Source organism: Mustela nivalis (genome assembly GCF_964662115.1).
Source record: "Mustela nivalis genome assembly, chromosome: 13".
NCBI classification, from domain to species: Eukaryota; Metazoa; Chordata; class Mammalia; order Carnivora; family Mustelidae; genus Mustela; species Mustela nivalis.
The window spans coordinates 91,462,335-91,482,003 of NC_139032.1; the positions used below are offsets into that span (position 1 = coordinate 91,462,335).

The 19,669-nt window shown below is 64.8% G+C and overlaps 2 protein-coding genes across 4 annotated transcripts in view; one reads left to right on the plus strand and one right to left on the minus strand.

Annotated features, from left to right (window-relative positions):
* Nucleotides 1-19,669, minus strand: part of COL5A1 (collagen type V alpha 1 chain) — a 136,752-nt gene that overhangs the window by 65,002 nt on the left and 52,081 nt on the right. For all 3 annotated transcript variants that reach the window (XM_082696219.1, XM_082696218.1, XM_082696220.1), the window contains exons 5-16: nucleotides 13,651-13,782; nucleotides 12,723-12,860; nucleotides 12,080-12,319; nucleotides 10,955-11,113; nucleotides 10,771-10,827; nucleotides 6,820-6,861; nucleotides 6,557-6,619; nucleotides 3,741-3,815; nucleotides 2,862-2,954; nucleotides 2,117-2,173; nucleotides 1,190-1,243; nucleotides 775-828 (exon numbers count right to left, since the gene is read on the minus strand). In XM_082696219.1, coding sequence (XP_082552345.1) covers nucleotides 775-828; nucleotides 1,190-1,243; nucleotides 2,117-2,173; nucleotides 2,862-2,954; nucleotides 3,741-3,815; nucleotides 6,557-6,619; nucleotides 6,820-6,861; nucleotides 10,771-10,827; nucleotides 10,955-11,113; nucleotides 12,080-12,319; nucleotides 12,723-12,860; nucleotides 13,651-13,782 — 1,164 coding nt within the window. The remainder of the gene's footprint in view (nucleotides 1-774; nucleotides 829-1,189; nucleotides 1,244-2,116; nucleotides 2,174-2,861; nucleotides 2,955-3,740; nucleotides 3,816-6,556; nucleotides 6,620-6,819; nucleotides 6,862-10,770; nucleotides 10,828-10,954; nucleotides 11,114-12,079; nucleotides 12,320-12,722; nucleotides 12,861-13,650; nucleotides 13,783-19,669) is intronic.
* LOC309846771 (uncharacterized protein) overlaps nucleotides 1-19,669 on the plus strand; it is a 399,750-nt gene that overhangs the window by 17,218 nt on the left and 362,863 nt on the right. The gene's annotated exons all lie outside the window — the stretch shown is intronic.

The following is a 19,669-nucleotide window of genomic DNA, read 5'->3' on the forward strand; positions in this document are numbered from 1 at the left end:
CCCCAAACTGTCTCCCAAGAATCACCGAACTCCGGCACCGGTGGCCCGCGTGGAAGCGTGGGTCTGACCCTGCATGGGGCCTGGATGCCCCCAGCATCGGGGACCTGTGTCCTGAGGCCATCACTCCCGCCCATGACCACGGTTAGCCCCCTGCTCCCCCAAGGCCCCGTCCGCCCCGCACGCTCGCGGCCAGGCAGCCGCAGGGGACAGCACTCCTCGGAGAGGCTCACACCCAGAACCCTGTCCTCCCGCACCCGAAGCCTCCTCTGGCTGAAAAGACCCACTGGTCTGGTGTGATGTGAGATCATTAGGCTCTCCCTGGCTTGTCTGGACGGGGATCGTTGTTGTATATTAACCTGTAAACACACGCCCCGTTCAGCAGCCACGGTCATATGGACACAAACTAGCTGCATCCGCTAAACCGGCCCCCAGAGTCCCAGGGACCCTGGACATCAGCCTGGCCTCCCCCCGCCCCCTCACCACGCTGAGGCCATCTCCGGAGAAACGAGTCCGCCCCAAGGAAACAAGGCCACCGGTCGCTCTGTCGTCCCCGCACTTGCTCCCCAAGGGCCTGGGAAGCTGCCTCAGTTAAAAACGTTTGTGAAGCTAAATTAATGTGCTCAGGACAGCGGCACCAGAGGTGGGGGAGCCGCACCTGCCCCAGGGAAGGGGATCCGGCCTTGAAAATAGTCGCCCTTCCGCGGGAGGGCAGCAGCCGGGCCTGGGGGCCCCGAGCAGAGCAGACTCCCAGCCGGCGGGACCCGCAAAACTCACCCTTCTCCCAGGCTTTCCAGCGGGGCCAGGCGGGCCCTGCACACCTCGGGGTCCCTGTCCGGAAGCAAAGAGGGCAGTGGGTCAGGCTGGGTCCGTGTTTTTCAGAGGCAAAAGCAAAGCCTTGCCCCCGTGCTCATCAAGCCGGCCGGTGGGGGCTCGTGGGCAGCAGCGGGCCGGGCACAGACCTGCTGCCCAAGTGAGGGCCCGAAGAGCCCAGCCCGCCGCCCCCAGCTGTCCCGCAGCTGTCCCGCAGCATGGAACAGTTACGTCTGCCCCACTCCCAGCTGCGCACAAAGCCACAATTCCCACCGGCTCCCTTGACGACATGCAGTGTAGGAGCCTCCATTCCAGCGGCCTCCACCTCTGAGGCACACGGGGTGTCCCCCCCAGCAGCGGGAGTGAGATGTCTACGTACCTGAGGCCCCATGTCTCCCGGCTCGCCCTTTAGACCGCCACTCCCCGGAGGGCCCTAGGGAGACACGGTCTGGGTTACGGAATGCACATCAGACCTCTAGGAATGGGTCACCCCGTGGGGCAGGGCTCCCCGCTGAGAATCAGTGGCACTCGCAGCCCTCAGAATCTGAGGGACGAGCAGTAACTTTCCAGGGATGTGGGTGGCCCCTTGGTTTTGAACAAAACGCTGGGCAGTGCAGCGTACGGGCCGGGAGCCACGAGGCCCACGCCGAGCTTGTTTCTCTCTCTGGGGTGAGTGTGACTGGGGTCTGTCACGGCCCGCAGCTCAGGGCAACGGGTGGGCATCGTTAGGGCCCATGACAAGGCAGGAGCCGCCGGTGGACAGGAGCAGCCCCGAGCCTGGCCTGATGGGGAAGAGACTGGCGCAGACCCGGGGCAGAGCCAATCCACTGCTCCCAGGGGAACGGGCCCGGCCGGTGTTGAAATCCTGTCTCTTTGCAAACATCAAAGGCCACCGGCACCCCTGGGATCCCGCTGGCCGGCCCTGCGTGTGCTCGGGCACACCCCGTGCAGGGCTTGTGCAGCTGTGGGGGGTGGCACGGGAGAAATCCTGGGTCTGTCCCCACTCAAGTGCTCTTGACTTAGGAAACGTGACTGTGAAGAGTAAAGACACTGGAAAGCGAGGCTCCCTGGGTCAGGAGGAAAAACCCCAGGCAGAGCAGGTGTGGCAGGCCTCCCTGTGTGGGCGACCACAGCCCCACGCCCCGGCCCCTCCCCGGGACCCTTGGACCCGCCGGGCGCCGCTGGTACATCAGTGGCTGGTCAGAGCTTACGGGTGCTCTCTCCGGTGCTCGCGGGGCCAGAAGGGACTGACGAGGGACGCCCCAGCCCTCCCCACGCTCCCCCACTCTCCCCACCAAGGACTCACCATGGGGCCGGGCCTTCCGGTAAGACCCATGGGGCCAGCCGGCCCCCGCAGTGCCAGCTACAAGAGAAAACAGGGCAGGCTGAGAGACAGCGGGGTCCTGGTCCTCACGGGGGACGCTCCACCGGGCGGGAAAGGCCCGCCGGGACATGCCAAGGACGGGGGGGCCCCTGCAGGAGGGGTCAGACGGAGCTCCAGACGCCCGGCACCGATCGCCCCTGGGGCCTGAGCCAACCACGGGTGGAACGGAGAAGGCGGAGGGGGGACCTGGGCGTGGCGTGCCCCCGCTGTGGGGGTGGGTTACCTGCTCCTGTACCCCCCGGCTGGCGCCTGCACCCCGCCCCGGCCGGGCAGGCCCAGCCGGCGAATCGGGCCACGGGCACGGGGCAGCATCACGTGCACCATTTATCCCGTGGCCCACGGGACCAAAGGGACCCCCCACGCCAAGCAAGGGGCTTTGGGGACCACGGGAGCTCTCCCAGAGGTCTCAGCCCCACCCCACCGCAGGAAGCCCCTTCCAGGTCTGTCCATCCCCGGAGCCCTGCAGGGACAGCTGATGGTCCTGTGCGTCCACATCCTGGACCAGGACCCTCAGCAGGGACGAGGGAGCCCTGAGATCCCCCCTGCCCCTTTCCCAGTGCCGGCCTGGGCCCGGCTAGACGTAGACAGGTGCATGCCCCACAGTGTCCTGATCCCCCAAGAGGCAAGCCCCCCCCCCCCCGGCACCAGGGACGCAGACGCCACTTACCCGGGCCTGCTGCAGGATGGCCTGAGCCTGGGACTCCTGAGCCGACACCATGGGGCCTTTGGAGCCGGCGTCACCGCCCCCTCCAAAGCGGAACTGCAGATATGAGGTGGGGGTCACCCGGGACGCACCGATGCAGGTGCCCATTCTGGGCCTAGGGCCTCTCGGGTGACCGCAGAGCCTTGGAGAGTCTGCGTGGGCAGCATCTGGCACTAGATCCCTCCCAGCACCGCTGCTCCAGCCCCACCAGCCAGCCTCGGCCCTGGGGGCCCCTGGAGACCTGCCCCAGGTCAGGGGAGAACTTTCTGGCTTCTGCAGCACCTCGCCCTGGGACCCCGCAGCCCCCACCTGTTACAAGAAAGAGCCTGGGGCCCCGTGCAAGTGCTGGCTTTGCCAGGCAGCTCCCGGCTCACATGGTGTCTCCCTGAGCTCTGCCCAGCCTCCCGGGCAGCACTGGGCCACCAGTCAGAAGCCTGCCGTCAAGGCCAGCACGCCACACACGTGCCCTCCTGGGCCTGGGCTCCCAGTGAAGGAGACGGCAGCACGAGGTCAGGGCAGGGCAGGCACAAGGAGGAGCAGAGGGCAGCATGCCCAGCTGGAGAGTCCCGCGGAGAGGGACAGAGGCCGCTCGGCTTTCTCACAGAGAGCCAGACTCCCTGCCCCTTAGGTGGGCCGGTCCTGGACCCCAGCAGAGAACTGGAGACCTTGGCCACCAGGGTCCATTCTGCACATCGTCAGGAACGCCCTCAGAGGGCCTATTTCTACAAGGCGGCCCACATCAGGGTGATTCTGTGGCCAGGGGACCGGCCCTCAGACGCTGAGCCCAAGGCGCCCTCCCCACCCCCGGGTGAGCCCTGAGACCCCCCGGATGAGGGTACTCACAGGCAGCATGAGCATGGTGCCAGGAGGGCCAGGCAGTCCGTCAGCCCCAGGAAGGCCTGGGCGTCCAGGGGGACCCTGTGGACAGAGGGCCCAAGACAGCTGGGTCACAATGCAACGGGGACAGAGCAGGGCTGTGTCCAGATGAGGAAGTCAGAGCCACAGCCCGCGAGGAAATGCACCGGGCAGGCACAGAGAAGCAAGACCCCATGGCACAGAATGTTCCAGAAGCCAAGCACAGGGAAGGGAGGGGCACTGGCTTTGGGCAGATGAGGACAGGCTTCTGGGGGGGAGGGACGAGGAGGGAGGGGCTCTGGGCAGGACCCGGAGCGATTTACGGAGAGGTGGGAGACTGCAATCCGGGGACACAGGGGACACTGGGGGGGCGGGCAGCGTCCACCACCCAGAAACGCGCCTCCAGGCCCGCACACCAGGCGGCAGGGCCGCCCCCAGGGGACCAAGGCCTATGTCCTCCATCAGCCAGTGCGCTGGCCCTTGTGACCCGGTCCCCACCGACTCTCTCTGTGAATGCTCGGATGGAAGGCGAGGTGGCCTAAGTGTCCACTTGCTGGGACAGATGCAAGGGACGTCCACAGGACACAGACCCTTCTCGAGCCATTTCAAGAGCCCGTGTGTACACAGCCGACCCCGGGGCTGCCGCGGGTCCTGTTAGTCTGGCCCCAAAGGCAGGTCCCAGTCAGACGCCCCTCGACAGGTCCTCTAGATGAACCCTGGCCTTTTCCAGACTCAAATGTAAAACAAGAAAGACGGTGTATTTTCAAAAAAACAAAAAAAACAAATGTTTTCTCTCCCAGCTTCCTCACGGATCCTGGCGGACTCCACGGAGCCTGAGCACGAAGCTCATTTCGTGTCCAGAAGAAGGCCTGACTCCCTCTTCCTGACCAAAAGGGACCCCCACTGGCCACACCCCAATACACCCATGGGCATCGGACCCCGCGCTCCGCAGCAGCACGGCCGCCCGCAGACAACGGCGATCACACCCGGGAGGGCGACGCGGCAGGCACGGCCGGCGACACCCATCACTGGTTGCCAGCCAAGAAGACCGAAGACCTGCGGCTCCCCAGGCATCACCCGAGGGACATGGACTGTCCACGCCTGAACCCGCAGGGGCTTCTCCGGTTATCACACCGTCGACGCGGTCCCCGTTCTCGGGAGCTGCTGTGGAACACGATCTCTACAAAGCAGGGAGAGCTCCTCTCGCCCCCGCACGGGAGCCAGTGTGGGCAGGACGGCTGGCGGCACGCACGGCAGCCCGCACGCAGAGCGCGCGCACGGGTGTGTGGGGCATGCGTGGGGCCCCGGAGCTGTCCCCTTCTCCAGGAGGCCCCCCTCCAGCGCCACCGGCACTAGGCCCCTTCTCTTCGCTGCGGGCGCCTGCTCACCAGCTCAGTGGCCGTAGAGCTGCCCATGCGTGACGGGCCCCTCGGCGCCCCTGCCCGTCTTCCACGGGCGCAGGCTGGGTGGTGGGCGCCCGGGCAGCTTTGTCAGGGAAGTCCCGGAGGCAGAACCACGGGGTCAAAGGTCTGCTCCCAGACGCAGCTGAACTGCCCTTGCCTGCCATTTTGGAAAAAATCCGCAGAAAACAACAAGTGTGATCAAAAAAGAAAAAAACTGGGAGCAGGTTTGGCCACCGGGGTCCCCTCTTGGAAAGCCGGGTACCCTCACCGCCGGGCCTCGTGCCTCAGAGGCCGTCCCGAATCAAACCCCAGTACAAGATCAGGGTCCGGGTCTGCCAGGGACCAGACGCTGTCCCCACGGTCTGCGTGTGGCTGGGCGGCGCAGGAGGCCGTGTGACCCGGGTCCCGCAGAGCCCCCACCCACCACGGCTTGCAAACCGTCAGCAAACCTCTGCCAAGCGCCGAGGTCTGTCAGGGGACGCCTCTGTCACTTCCAGACACGTGACCGACCCCCGCCCCCGCCCCAGCCACCGTGCCCGCCGCACACCCACCCAAACCGTGAGGCCCGTCCTCTCCAGGCAGCGTGCCAGGCCCGGGGATAAACGTCCGTTAGGACACACACACGCTCCTAGGTTCTCCTGTCCGCCACGTAGCCATCTGGCCGCCGGCTCTGACGGGCCTGTGCCCCCGTCCACACTGGTCAGACCCGAAGGAAATCAAGCCCCGCAGGACGGCCCCGAGGCTGCAGTACCTCCGAGCCCCACCAGGTGGCAGAGCGAAATCGCGGCGTCCCGGCTCAGCCCTGTCCAGCAGCAACCCCGGGGCCGGGCGGGGACCTGGGGACCCGGGACGCGTCCCTTTGATGGGTCCTTCTGACCCGGGGATGTGCGCCTTTGATCTGGGGACCTCAGACCTGGCGGGAGTCCAGGGTGAATCCCTTTGACTGGGGACCCCAAGACAGGTCCCTGTGACCGGAGGACCCCGGGATGCGTCCCTGCGACCCAGAGCAAGCCCTCCCGTGCTGGTGCCTGATCCCCAGCAAGGAAGACGGAATGAGGGGAGGGTGAGCGCAGGAAGCTCCCATGCAGGTCCGGACCCCGCGCGCCGCGGACAGCACTTGTCACCGTCGGGCTAACCTGGGCCGCGAGGCCCTCCGTGAGCCGAGCGCAGCGGCCTCCGTGGGAGCCTCGCCGCAGCCACCTGCCCCAGGCGCAGGGCTGCCAAGGACGGCCGCTCCCTAAACTCCCGCAGACACGGACACAGTAAGGTGGTGGGGTGAGAGGCAGCGGCGTGGGGAGGAGAGCTGACGCGACGGCCGCCGGCTGCACGTGCGGGGACACCGGCCACGGAGCAGAGAGACGCAGGGACAAGCCCCGAGAGCCAAGCGCTGACCGTCCTTACCCTTTCTCCGGGGTCACCCGCTTGCCCAGTGGGGCCCATCGTTCCCGGAGGTCCTGGGAGACCCTGGAATCGAAAATGAAATCAGGACAGGAATTCAAAGGTTCAGCCACGGGGCAACACCCCAGTCCCGCCCCGCTTCCCTGGGGGTGGCGGAGACGGGCCCCTGGGGGCAGGGTCTGCAAAGGGCGGTCAGTGGCCTCCTGTTTCCCACCCCCTGCTCCCAAGCACCTCCCACAGGCCTGGGACGTGAGATAGACACTCACCGCGGGGCCTTCGGGGCCCGGCGGCCCCTCCATGAGCATACCCTGGAAGAGATAGGAGACAGTGTCTGAGACCCCAGGACCATATCCCTCCTGAGACCCCAGAAGGCACCTGGGTCCCCCGCAGAACCTGCTGGTGAGGTGGACCCCACGAGGACCACAGACCGGTGCCTCGCGGCACACCAACCAGGAGCCCAGAGCAGGAGGGAGAAGCCACCAAGTCCACAGGACACGGGCCGCCCCCTGCAGAAGCCCCTCACCCTGCCGCTGGCCTGCACGGCCGACACCCCAAGTGGGGACAAGGCCTCCGCATCAGCCTAGACCCCAGAGAGGCCGTGTAAGTAGCTGAGGGGTCCGTGGACAGAGCTCCCTGGCCCTGGGTGGGGGTGGGGGGTGGCCCCGCTCCCCTGCATCCACTTCCAGCCCTGTCCCCGAGCGGGACTCTCCGCTCTCCTAACCAGTCAACAGCAGGCCGGGCAGCGTCAGCACCCTCCGTGTCTCACGCCCACCTCGGGCGCCCGGAGCCAGTGCACAGCCTGCAGGCAGGAAGGGGTCTCCTGGCCCCGCAGGGATTTCCTCGCCGAGAACGCAGCGGAACAGCATCTGGGGGCCCCGGGACCAGCTAGGTTCTGCCTGGCCTGGCTGAGCAGGCCTCCGCCACACTCGGGGCCCGCAGAGTGGACAGCAGTGCCCTCCTCCCCCACAATTCTTGAGCCTGCGGGGACAGGGCTCGGGGCCACATGTCCCTGGCTCCAGGGACAGACCTCCTGCTGCTCTCCCTCCACCCAAAAGCAGAGAAAGCACAGACTGCCTTCCTCCAGGACGGTGCCCAGACTTCCCTTCCAAAGTGAACCGGGCTTTAGAGAAACGTGTCCCCGCCCCCCCACCGGGGGGACAGGGGACAGCCTGGGCCCAGCTGAGGCTCAAAGACCTGCACTGGTGAGGGCACCGGGCCACTGGGCCCTCCGACCCCCCAGCCTCCCCACCAGGGCTCCCCAGTCGCCGTGAAGACGTGTTTACACAGACGTGCTCTCGGAGGAATTTCTGTCCGTGAGATGTACACAGACAGCTCATCCGGTGGCTTTCGGATTTCCTCCTCGGACCAAGGCAGCTGGGGAGGCTCAGCGGGGAGCTGGGACCAAGTGAGGGACCTTGGCCACGGCAGGGCCTGGGCTCCAGCTCTCTTCCCAGACGCTGGCGGCTGTCCTCGGGTTGCTGGGGCCATGCCAGCCACAGATCTCCCGGGAAGCCGGGCCAGAGCGGTCCAGGGCGGCCTGGGAAGGAGGCCGGGCACCAAGACGAAGGAGCCAGCAGACAGGGGCCTGAACTTCCCCGTGGCCGTGCGCGAGGAGGAAGACAGGTCGCTGACAAGGGAAAGTGGCGGACGTCCTCTGGGTGGCTAGCCCGGTCTACACCCCACCAGGGTGCAGATGCCAGTCTCAAACCTCAGCGGGGAAGGTGACTGAGTGACGGCCTCAGCCTGGGCCCAGCTGGAAACAGCTCTCAACGCAGGTGCATCCGCCCGCTGAAGAGCCTCAAAAAGCAGGTTCCTTCTGAACCACCGCAGAGAGGAGAGACGGCGCTGCGTAGGCCTCCCGGGAGCGTTCACCGGGGTACCCTGAGACACAGTCTGGGGATGGGTCCCTGGAGTCCCAGGATGCCAATAAACCCGGGTCCCCAAGGCGGAGAGGTCTGCCGCCCTCTCAAGGAGCCACGGACCCTGCTAACAAACGGCCGGAGCTGTGGCTGGGAGGGCCAGAGGGGCTGGTTCCGAGGGCTCCACGGACAGGAGTCGCTCTCCCCAAAGGGCGGGCACCGGGGCAGGGAGTGGGGGCCCGGAAAGCGGCGGCCACCCCGCCCTCTGTGGTCAGCGGTCAGCGGCAAGAGCCACGCTGGCCGGTTCCCGGGACTTGGCCTCTGTTTATGGCACTAAGACTCAGGGCATCTCTGGGTTGAGAAGTTCTGACTGTTTACACGGCCCCAGGGGCCCTGGCGAGGGCCTGGGGGACTCAGGGAATGGGCTAGGGATGGGGCAGGACTGAACGCCCCGGCCAGAGGAGGGAGCCCTCCCCTAGCTGTGTCCGGATGCCCTGGCTCCCCAGCCCCCAGATGAGCTGGACCTCGTGCAGACGCGCTGTCTGTGCTGGACCAGCCCTCCCTCTCCAGCCCCGCCCCTGTCTGCCCCCAGTGGACCACCCTGGCAGCCGGGGCACCACAGCTCTCCTCCAAAGGTCGTCCGGCAGCTGTGAGCAGACAGGAAGCACACCCAGATGGTGCCAGCCTAGCCCCTCCTCAGCACCTCCCTGTCCTGGGGCCCCACGCTCTTCCCACGCAAGATGGCCTGCCACCAAAGCCACGCGGACCCCACAAAAGGAACCCCGAGTCAAGAGCAGGTCCATCTGGGGACCCGAGTGTCTGGGGACACGTGTGGTCAGTGAGAGGAGCCATGCTCAGGCCAGGACCCCATAGTGATGGCAACACACCCGCTGTCCTTCCGGGGTGTCCCCGCCCCAGCTGCTGGCTGCCTCCCCACACTCTTCCCCTGTGGCTGGACTTGACATCTGGATTTTTCACGTCACTGAGCAAGGGGTGTCCTGGTGCTGGTCCTGCCCCCTTGGCACCTCTGCACCCTTCCCGTGTACCCCCATCTGCCACCCTCTTCCTTGGACCCACAGAAAGCCCTGGAAGGATATGTCCTCAGCCTGAGAAAAGGTTGTGTGTCTAGTGGCCACAGCCCTGTGAGGCTGACCGGTTGTGTGTCTAGTGGCCACAGCCCTGTGAGGCTGACCGGTTGTGTGTCTAGTGGCCACAGCCCTGTGAGGCTGACCGGTTGTGTGTCTAGTGGCCACAGCCCTGTGAGGCTGACCGGTCCCATCCTCAGACAGGCCCGGAGCAAACACCACAGGGGCTGCCTTCACCACTCTCCAGACGCTTCCAGGGGCTGGGCATGGGGCCAAGCCAGAGGGCTGTGCTGAAACTCTGCCCACTAGGCATTCCCCCAGAGATGGGCCCTGTCCCGTCTGCCCCGGCCACTCTGGAGAGGCTAGCAGTGAAGGTTCTAGAAGTACCTTCCCAGGTCCACGGGAGGACAGAGGCCACAGAATTCCCCATCCCAGGAACCCAAGGTCGTAAGGAACCAGACACCAGACATCTTGTCCAGAGCTGAGCACCAGGAACCACCCTTAGCCCAGCTCCGCCTTGTGACGGGCCGCGGGGGCAGGACCCTGGCCTCCTCCCTCCGGCGCTTGGACGACGTGGCAGGGTGGGCCTCGGCCGGCCCCTCCCCGCCGGCACGTCCCCAGCAGCTGCCCGGCCCACAGCGCCGCGGCCACCCCACGCAGCTGCGGAGCCCGCCCCTCCCGGCCCATCACGTGGCGCCTCGCGTCTAACCCTGACCACTGTCGGGCCACGGAGTGGAGTCCGCCACTCCCAGCCGGGCTCCCCGGGGGCAGAGGACATGCAGCAGGGCGCGGCCGCCTGCGCCCCCGGCCGTGAGCCTCCCCCGTCCCCGCCCCGCTCCCTCAGCACCATCCCGTCCACTCCCCCCGACCCCGCACCCAGCAGAGCGAGTTCTCAAGCTCCCTGGCCACGGGACAGTTTCCACACTCACCCCAGGCGGTGGCCACGCCGGCCCAGCCCAGATCCAAGGTGCCCCGCAAACCCCCGACCCCTCCAAAGGGGCTGCCTTCCTTCTCACAAGCTCTGGGTCTCTCCCCCCGGTGATGACGGCCACGCACGGCGAGGCGCTCAGACCCCAAGTGCACAGCGTTCTCCCTGCCGGGATCCCGGCCGCTGGCACCTCAGCAAGGTCTGGAACGTTCCCCCACCGGAGCCCCTTTTCTGAAGCCTCGGCAGCAAGCGGCATGCGGCGTCCGCGAGGGGCCCCCGGGCCGGGCCTACACCTGCCTCGCCCGGCGCCCGCCGACTCCGGAGAGGGACTGAGAGCGTCCTTACCGGCTCAATGATGGCGGGCTCTCCCTTTTGACCTTTCTCTCCTCGCGGTCCTTCGATCTGGGGTCACAAAACACGGGTGGACAGAGGGTGAGCGGCGGAGGGAGCGCACCGGGCAGGCACGGCTCGTTGCCGGCCCTCCCCGGACCCCAGAGGTGCCGGCGGAAAGAGCCCCCCAGCCCCTCACCCCTTCGTAGATGGTGTCCTGGTTGGCGGGCATGCCTGGCCCTATCTCCGACGGGGAGACGGTGGGGTCGTAGTAGGGGTCGTAGTAGGTCTCGTCCAGGTTCCGGATGGTTTCTTCTGTAAACTCCCCTTCCAAGTTGTCCTCCGGCGGCGGACCCGGCTGGGGGGAAGGGGCAGCAGCGGTCACTGGAGGACTATGTGGAACTGGGCAGAGACCCCTTCCCTGCCCAGCCCCACAGCCTGGGGACAGCAAGGACGAGGCCTCCCAGGAGTCCAGTCAGACTCGCTGGGGCCGCTCCTGGACCCCCGCGGCCCTCACGCGTCTTCCCTCTCGCCACAGGGAGACTTCACCCCAAACCGCATGGGACCCCGTGGCCAGCTGGGGCGGCACGGGGCCCAGCGCGCTGAGGGGCATCAGTGCCGTCGGGGGATCCAGCCCAGGGCCTCACGGTCTGAGGCCACAAGCCCCCAGTCGCACGCTGCGGACAGAGGGGTCTGGACCGTCAGAACCGGGTGTCCGTCCTGTGCCGTCAAGAACCCGGCTCCACGCGAAGCCGACTTCGAAGCGTTTGCCGTGTGCACCGCTAAACTCCTCCCTCGTATGAAAACTTGCCCCCAGCCCCTCGAGGCGGACCTGGGAGTGCCAACTTGTGAATGACAACTAAGGTCCACAGGGGCTCTCCGAGGTCAGGGGATGGGGGTTCGAGCCAGGTCTGCCGGGTGGGAAAGCCCACGGTCGGACCCGGCACTAGCTGGCCCCATGTCTCTCCTGACAGTCCAGACCCCCCAGCTGTGCACTGTCCTGCCTGCCCCCCTCAGGCCACAGAGAGGGACACCGCAAACACGCATGTCCTGGTCCGTCCCCACCCGAAACCCTGGGAGAACGGGCGGGCGGGGCTCATTCCACCCATTTTGCAGATGGGAAACAAGCAACAGTGAAACAGGCTCAGGGAATCGGGGACCCCAAAGCTGCTCAGGGCGTCTGGGGGCCAGGGTCTGCTGGGCTGTGGGGCAGGGAGCCAGCCCAGGTTCCCCGAGGTCAGAGCAGAGGAAAGAAGGAGCCCAGAGCGCTCCCCAACCCCTGACCCGCCCCGGCCCCAGGCCCATGTGGAAGGGAAGCACCTACATTGGAGGAGTTGGCAGTGCCGGCCGTGCTGGTGGGGACCTCGGCCCCGGTGCCGTGGTCGGGGGACTGGTCGGGGTCCTCGAAGCCCTCGCTGTAGCTGATGTCATCGTAAGGGGAGGGCGTGTAGTAGTCCTCGCTGGGCAGGTAGTCATAGTCGCCGATGCCGGGGTCCTCCTCCTTCCCGGCCCCCTCGCTGGCATCGGGCACCGCAGGGGCTGCCGTGGTGGGTGGGGTCTGCTCCTGAGATGGGGGAGCAGGGTGGGAGTCGGGGTCTGAAGGGGACCGCAGCACACCCCTGTGGCCACCTAAGAGCCCTGCGGATGCTGTCCATGCCAGGAGGCAGCCAGCCCCAGGACGTGCTGTCCGTGGCCCAAACCCCCCTCAGAAAGGGCGTTCTGCGGCTCCGGGCTTAAAAGGAGAAGTCCTCCGCCAGAGCCGCACAGTCCCTCACACCGGCGTCGGCTGGCGGCAGAGCAGGTGGCGAGCCCGCTCCCCGCCTCCCTGGCGGCCCGAAGCGCGGACGGTCACCAAGCCCCTGAGGCATTGGTTCCCTGCCAAGCTCACACCCCCACCCCGGCCTCCACACCGGCCCCTGCGTCCTCCCCACTGTGGCCGGCAGTGCCGGGCGGCCGCCCACACAGACCTCGGCAATCTCCGTGGTCTCTCTAGCAGCTTCCACGGGCTTCTTGGTGGGGGTGGGCTCTTTGCCTGGGTCGTCCGTGTCCTCGTAGTAGGGGTACTCGTAGTAGTACGTGTCACCTTCGCCCTCTCCCTCCGGGTACTGAAAGCAGATCGGGGCCACGTGAGGAAGGCGGGACCCCACCGGGAGCCCAGCTCCTCGCCTCACCGTCCGGGTTCAGCCAGGAAGAGTGGACACCAGAAGTCGAGGCTCCGAACGGGCCTCTGCTGGCTCCAGCTCCTCGGGCGGCGGAGGCAGCCCCATGAGAAGCGCAAGGAAAGAACGGGGGCCCAGGGCCCTTTCAAAGGAAACTGAGTTCTAAAAGGTGCAGAGGTGCTGATCCTTTAGGACCGAGAGCCAGGACAGCCAGCCAGGCTGTGGGGTCCTCTGGCACCCTGCGGTCCCTCTGAATCTCCTGACCCTCATCGAAGCCCCAGACCACAGTGACAGAGAAGGTCTCGCCCCTAAAACAGGGGCAGGGGCCCGGCCAGGAGGCCTCGGCTGCGGGGACTCGGCCCGAGCTCAGAAGATGTGCCTGGGCTACAGGACCCCGGTTTCGTGAGGATCACCCTTCCTTCTCTTCTAACCGGTCGTGACAGGAGGAGACCATGAGGACGAATGACAGCAGGGTGAACAGGACAGAGGACGTGCACCGCTGTGACCAGGAGGCGAGCGACGACCTTCACTTGGAAATGGCGGAGAGAGCTCCAGGCGGGCTGAACCACGCTGCTGCTGGGTACGGGGCGGCACCAACCTTGGGTTCTAGCCCAGCAGGTTTATTTTAAATAGGGGTCACGTGGCCTTTGTGGCCCTCCACCCCGGCCTGCCTGACCTGCCCCCGCCCAAGCGGTCCGCCTACTACACCACCGCGAACCCGGGCTGCCTGACTCACGTATTCGTCTGGGTTGGGATCCTGTGACTGGGGCGTGTCGGGGACGGCGGTGTCACAGTCGGGGCTGTAGTGCTCGCAGTAGTCGTAAGCTGCCCGGTGGTCCGAGACAAAGAGCAGCTGCTGGATATCACCCTGGAAAAGGACAAAAGCCCTTAGTAAGGGGCGTACCAGGGAACACGGCGACCCAGGAGGCTGGTGGCAAGCGGCCTAGACACACCTTGGGAGGAGCCGGTCCTCAGGACCTTCCTCTCAGGGAGCTGCTACCTCCAGCTAGGGCGGCCCATCCAACCACCCACCCATCCATCCATCACCCATTCATCTACCCAGCCATCCACCCACCCACCTACCCATCCATGCATCAGACACTTGTTGGGCACCTGCCCGGGGCCAGCCACGTGCTCAGAGATGTTTGCGAACGGTGGGTGATAAATGCAAGCTGTACACTACACCCTAAACTGTGAGAGCTTGCAGGTGTGCTACCACTTTCCCTGTCACCCCCAACCACGGGGTGAGGCAGGATTTATTTTTAAAGAGGAAAATACCATACGACCCAGAAATTCCAATCCTATGAATTAAGAGACGTAAATAATTCACCCAAGAAAGAACTGCACCAGGTATCAAATAGGTCCACAGACACCCATGCTCACAGCAGCATCATACACCACAGCCAAGCGGTGGGAACAGCCCAAATGTCCATCAGTGCATGAAGAGATAAACAAATCGTGGCCTATCCGTACATCAGAATATTCAACCACGAAAGGAAATGAGGTACGGACACAGGCTATGGACCACCTGGATGAGCCCACACGACCAACCACAGAATATTCCGGTTCACGGCCGTGGCAGCCAACATTCCCACCATGTCAGATGGAGAAAATGTGCGACAATTCTATTTCATGTTGTTTTCCTCAAGATGTGTCAACAGCAGACAAACAAAAGAGAACAAAAACCATGGGTCTGATGAATGTTACCAAACATTTGATGTCTCCCTGGCAGGGGAACTTGGGGCTCCAATCAGATGGCTATAAACTGGCCAATATAATAATGATTTTATTAATGATTAATGTTTAGATAGTGTTTACTATAAATCAGGTGTTGGACAAAGAAACCGCTGTCACTTCATTTGTGCCATTAATTCCCATCTGAAGCTGAGAAAACTGGAGCCCTGAGGTTACCTCAGGGTCACACAACATTCATGGTCACACAACAGGTGAGATGGAGCCAGCTTAACACAGCCTGCACGGCATCCATCACTATGTGACAAGCTGGGCTCGAGAAGGGAAAGGAACATGGGGGAACATGCCCAGTGTTGAAACTATGTCACTAGAGATGGTGCTCAAGAAAGGACAATTGCGGGCCATGCCCAGTGTTGAGCTCCTTGGCCCAGGGCCCATCCTGCCATGTGCACATCAACCTACCCACCATCCACCCACTACCCATCCATCCACCACCCATTCACCACTCATCCAACCATCCAACATCCACCCATCCGTCCACCCAACCATCCATCAACCATCCACCAACCATCATCCATTCACCAACTATCTACCATCTATCATCCATCCTTCTATTCATCCAGTAGCAATCATTGAGCACCTACGAAGTGCCCGTCCCTGTATTACACACAGAAATGTAGCCGTGGCCCAGAACCACTGCCTGGCAGTGTCCACACTCTTCCTAACACTTTGCACTTGCACTGTGCCCCACGGTGAGGCACATGCTTACCATCCCCATGTATTCATGTGGTTGTCACTGATGCCCCTTGACTCCCCCTGTCCCTTTCTGTCCGGACACCCAAGGCTACCCCTGCTCCTGCACGCCCACTCTCCCGTGGCCCAACAAAAGGCCCATTCTGCTCCTGAAGAAAGCCACGAGTGAAGCAAGATAATATGGTAGCCGTGAGCTTGACTGAAAGGAGGTGGTGCTCATTCTGCACAGGTCAGAACCACAGGCGCAAGCAAGGAAGCCACGTCGTCCATCTGCTCCGCTGGGTAAAGGTGGGTGAGCCCCTTCCCTGAGCCGGACACAGACTAGGCTAGACATGGAAGGCTGTGAGGACGTGTCTCTCAGGGTCACTGGGCGTGGCTCCCCAGATGGCCTCCCAGGGTCTGGGACGCTATGTGCCAGCCCCACGCACGGCTCTGAGGGACAGGATCCACTGCCCTTCCCTGGCTTGCCAAAGCTCCTGTAGGGTAACCGGCCTAGAGATGGGGCGACGTGGGGGTGACGTAGCGGCAGAACTGGGGGACAATCTTAGAGTCCAGAAAAGGCACATCCTGCCTGGCCCCTGAGACGTGGGTCCGAATTATGCGGCCCCCAACTTGGGTTTGAAGACCCTGGAGGTGGGCAAGGAGCTCAGAACTTGCCCAAGCAGACCCGTCTCCGCACAGGCAGCTCTGAAGGGAGTCCCTGGAAGACACTCCTGGCCCCGGCCGCAGCCCTTCACCCGCCAGAGCCGCTGCCTCCCTCCGTCCGCCTCTCCCGTCCGGGCCTCTCCCTCCTCCCTGGCCCTCGCCGCCTCGCCGTCCCTCCCTCTGGGTGTCAGAGGCTCCTGGCCGTGCTGTAAACTCTCCCGTGGACAAGAACCCTGTGACAGGACCAGGGAATCACACCACACAGTTTTATTAAGCAACACGACTTCCAGTTCAGATTTTATCCAATTCAAATGAAATATGTCCTCCGTCTTTCTGATGGCAACTCGACATCCGAACGTGCGTTCCCCAGATACCGGCTCCGGAAGGGAGAGGAGGCTTGGGGGCCTTTGGGGTGGTCGTGGCAGCCGGCACCCGGCGCTCCCCTCCGTCAAGCCACCGGCACAGGGGACTCCAGGTGTCTGGTAAAGGGCCTGCCTCCCCAGGAAGCCCAAGACCTCGGGCCATGGCCACGTGTGGCACACCTGTGTCCCTGCACCCCAGAGCGCCCCACCCAGAACCAGGCTTCACAGGCCCCCACACAGTGGCCCAGGCTGCCCCCAACACCAGGCAACGAACAAGGCCAAAGGCTACAGCGTAAACAGCAGGCAGAGGCACGGGGCCGAGCGCTTCCTGCGGACTCACCGGAGCTCTGGAATCCGAGGGCATGGTCGGTGCTGACCTGACCCTCCTCACCAGCCCTGCTTGCCTGCCTGCCTCGCCCACTCCCCACACGGCTGCAGAGGGGGCATATGGTGGGCAGCAGGTCACCTCCGGGCCCTGCAAGCACGAAGCCCCCTCCATTCCCCGGGCCCACCTTCCTCCGCAGACTCCTAGGCTTGTAGCAAATCCTTTCCCCACAAACCCCTGAGGGCTTTCCACAACAAAGAACATGTGCCCCTTCGAGGGTGCACAAAGGGTGACAGGTGAGGGTGCGTGTCTCAAAGGACAGGGATCTGTCCACCCCCCGCGCCTCTGTGAGAAGGGGAAACAGGCGGGGGTCCGAGCGTCTTGGAAGCCCTCATCCAGGACTCCTGCGCCCCTCCCACCTCTTCCCTGCACACACAGGAGTTGTGTGCGCAGGTTGGCATGTCGAATACACGCGTGCTCCTTGGAGAGAAGCTGTCCCCCGGGGACCTTTCTCCAGTTGGGACCAGACACAACCTGAGAATCTCTGTCAACCCGGGGCTGTGGCAACCGCTGCCTGGTGCCTTGGAGATGGCCTGCCCGTGGCTGGCCCTGATCTGGCTCACACTGGACCTCACAAGTCCCACGGATGTTCTGAGAGCATTTTTGTGATGCTTCCTGTGGCAAAACAAGCTCCAAGCCACAGACCCCGAGAGTCACGCGGTGACCCCCTTCCCCAGCAGAGCCTTCTTCCGTGGCCGCTGGTGGGAGATGCTGGGGGCCCTGCTGTCCACACTCCGGGCCTCGGGGCCTGGCGGCAGGGTCAGCGGGACAGCCCTGGGTGCTGTGTCTGTGTTCTGGGGGGGACGGGGCGGAAGGCAGGAGCCGGGGCCGGGATGGGAGGCCCACCCACGAATACAAGCCGCGCACCCAGCGAGGCCACTAGCCTGCGGCTTCTGGGGACCTAGCCTGGCCTTCGGGAGCCGAACACGATGACGCTGGCCAAGGTCAGAGCTGCTGGCCGGTCCCCTGACTCTCTAGAAGCAGTGAGGGAGCCCAGGAGATCTGTGATCCAGCTGTCCTCTCGGGTCGGGGGCGACTCTGACTAGGAACCCTCAACCAGCCTGGCCTTGACCTTGGACCCGTCGGGAGCCGCCTGCCCTGAAGGCAGCCTAGCAGCCCCCAAACTCAGAGACTCATGACACACCTGCAGCCGCTGGAGTTCTCTGGGTGTGTGCATGTGCACGGGCGCGGGCACAGTGTGACCATACAGTGCAGTGATGACCTTCACGTGACCTTCTAGGCTGGCTGACCCACTCGTGAACAGAAACAGAAAGAGAGCCTCTGTCCTTGGGGACCCTTGGGAGAAAGGGAAGGAACATTATCCCCTCTGGCCACGAGGCAGCTTGAACTTCAGTCAGGAGTCGTGGGGCCACAGAGGGCGGCGGCGGACACCAGGCCTGGAGCGGGAGCGCCCAAGAGGGGCCGAGGGCGGGGGAGCCTGGGGCTCACACCCTGGCCCAGCGCACTGCCCGGCACGGTCACACTCCCGCAGGCCCCGGCACGGGCGAGCCAGGAAAACGCCACCTGCCTGGCTGCAGGGCCCCCCTGAAGCCTAGGGGTTCACATTTTGATGATTCCAGGTGCCCCATCAATAACCCAAATTGTTACTCAACTAGAACCAAGGGCCGCTCCCCACCCTGGAGGTGCCGGACCCCGTCTCACGCGGTGCCTTCCCTAGGCTGGGCGCTCGTGGGAGCTCCGTGCGTCCCGCTCCCATGGCCTCCCTGCCCCTCAGGCTCCCTCGGGACGCAGGGACCTGGGCTCTCAGCCCAGCTGGGGCTTCTCAAATGGGGTCCCATGGAGGAGCCTGGGGGTCCCCAGCAGGGCTTACACACCAGCACGTCACACAAGATGGTAGTTAAAAAAGGTTTGCGGACTTGTGTCACACAGGTCAAAACCTGCGACGTAGTAAAATGGTCTCACTTCAGACTAGTAGTGTGAGGTCCACGGGGGATGCGGTCCCCCGAGAGTCCCTGGGCTTCAGTGCGGCTGGGCTCCAAGGTCCAAGGCCAGGGGTTCCCTAGTCTAGGGAATGCGGAGGTGGGTCCGCAGTGCACCAGGTCTCCCCTGAACCTCCCTACTGCCCCCATTCACAGAAAGGAAAACTGACGCAGCGAGGGCCAGGAACTTTCCAGAACCAAGAAGGACCCACCCCGCACTCCACACCCCCGTGTCATCCCACTGCTGTCCCACACTTGAGCTACCGCCACCTCTCCCACAACGGCGGCCAGAATCGACGGAGGACTCCCCTGCCACCGTCCCCCCCTGCAGACTCTGGCTTCCGGGCCTGAGGGGTTCCCCTGCTCCCGGCCGCACACTGTTCCCCCTGCCCCACCCCCAGGCCACCTGGGCCGACGGCCTCCTCCACCCTGACCGTCTGGCAGGCTTGGCCGTGGCTCTCCCCGAGACCAGGAGATGCCCTCTCCCTCCACGGAGTCTTGCCTGATTTGCCCCACCGCGCCCTCAACGCCCTGGGTGGCAGGTGAGCCCCAGACCGATTCCCGCCCGGCCGCTCCGTCCATGGTCCCAGCGGGCAGGCAGCTCCCCCAGGTGCCCTCCAGCCTCCCTCCGGGAGCACAGGGCACCTGCCCCGGACTCACGGGCCTGACAGTGGGCATCCTGCCCCCCACACAGGGGCAGCCGTCCCACCAAGGGGCCTGCACCCCTCAGCAACAGCCACCCGGTCCTGGGGCTGTGGAGGCGACCCAGCCCCTCCCCACGGCAGCACCTCCACCTGCACAGCCCCGGCCCCTCCCCACGGCAGCACCTCCACCTGCACAGCCCCGACATGCCTCGTCGCGGCTCCTCTGTGCTCACAAGGGGGTGGGGGTCGCCCTGTGTCTTCTCTCTTATCCCCATTTTGTGGATGCACACACGGAGGCTCAGAGAGGTGGGGCCTCGCACAGGGGCACAGAGTG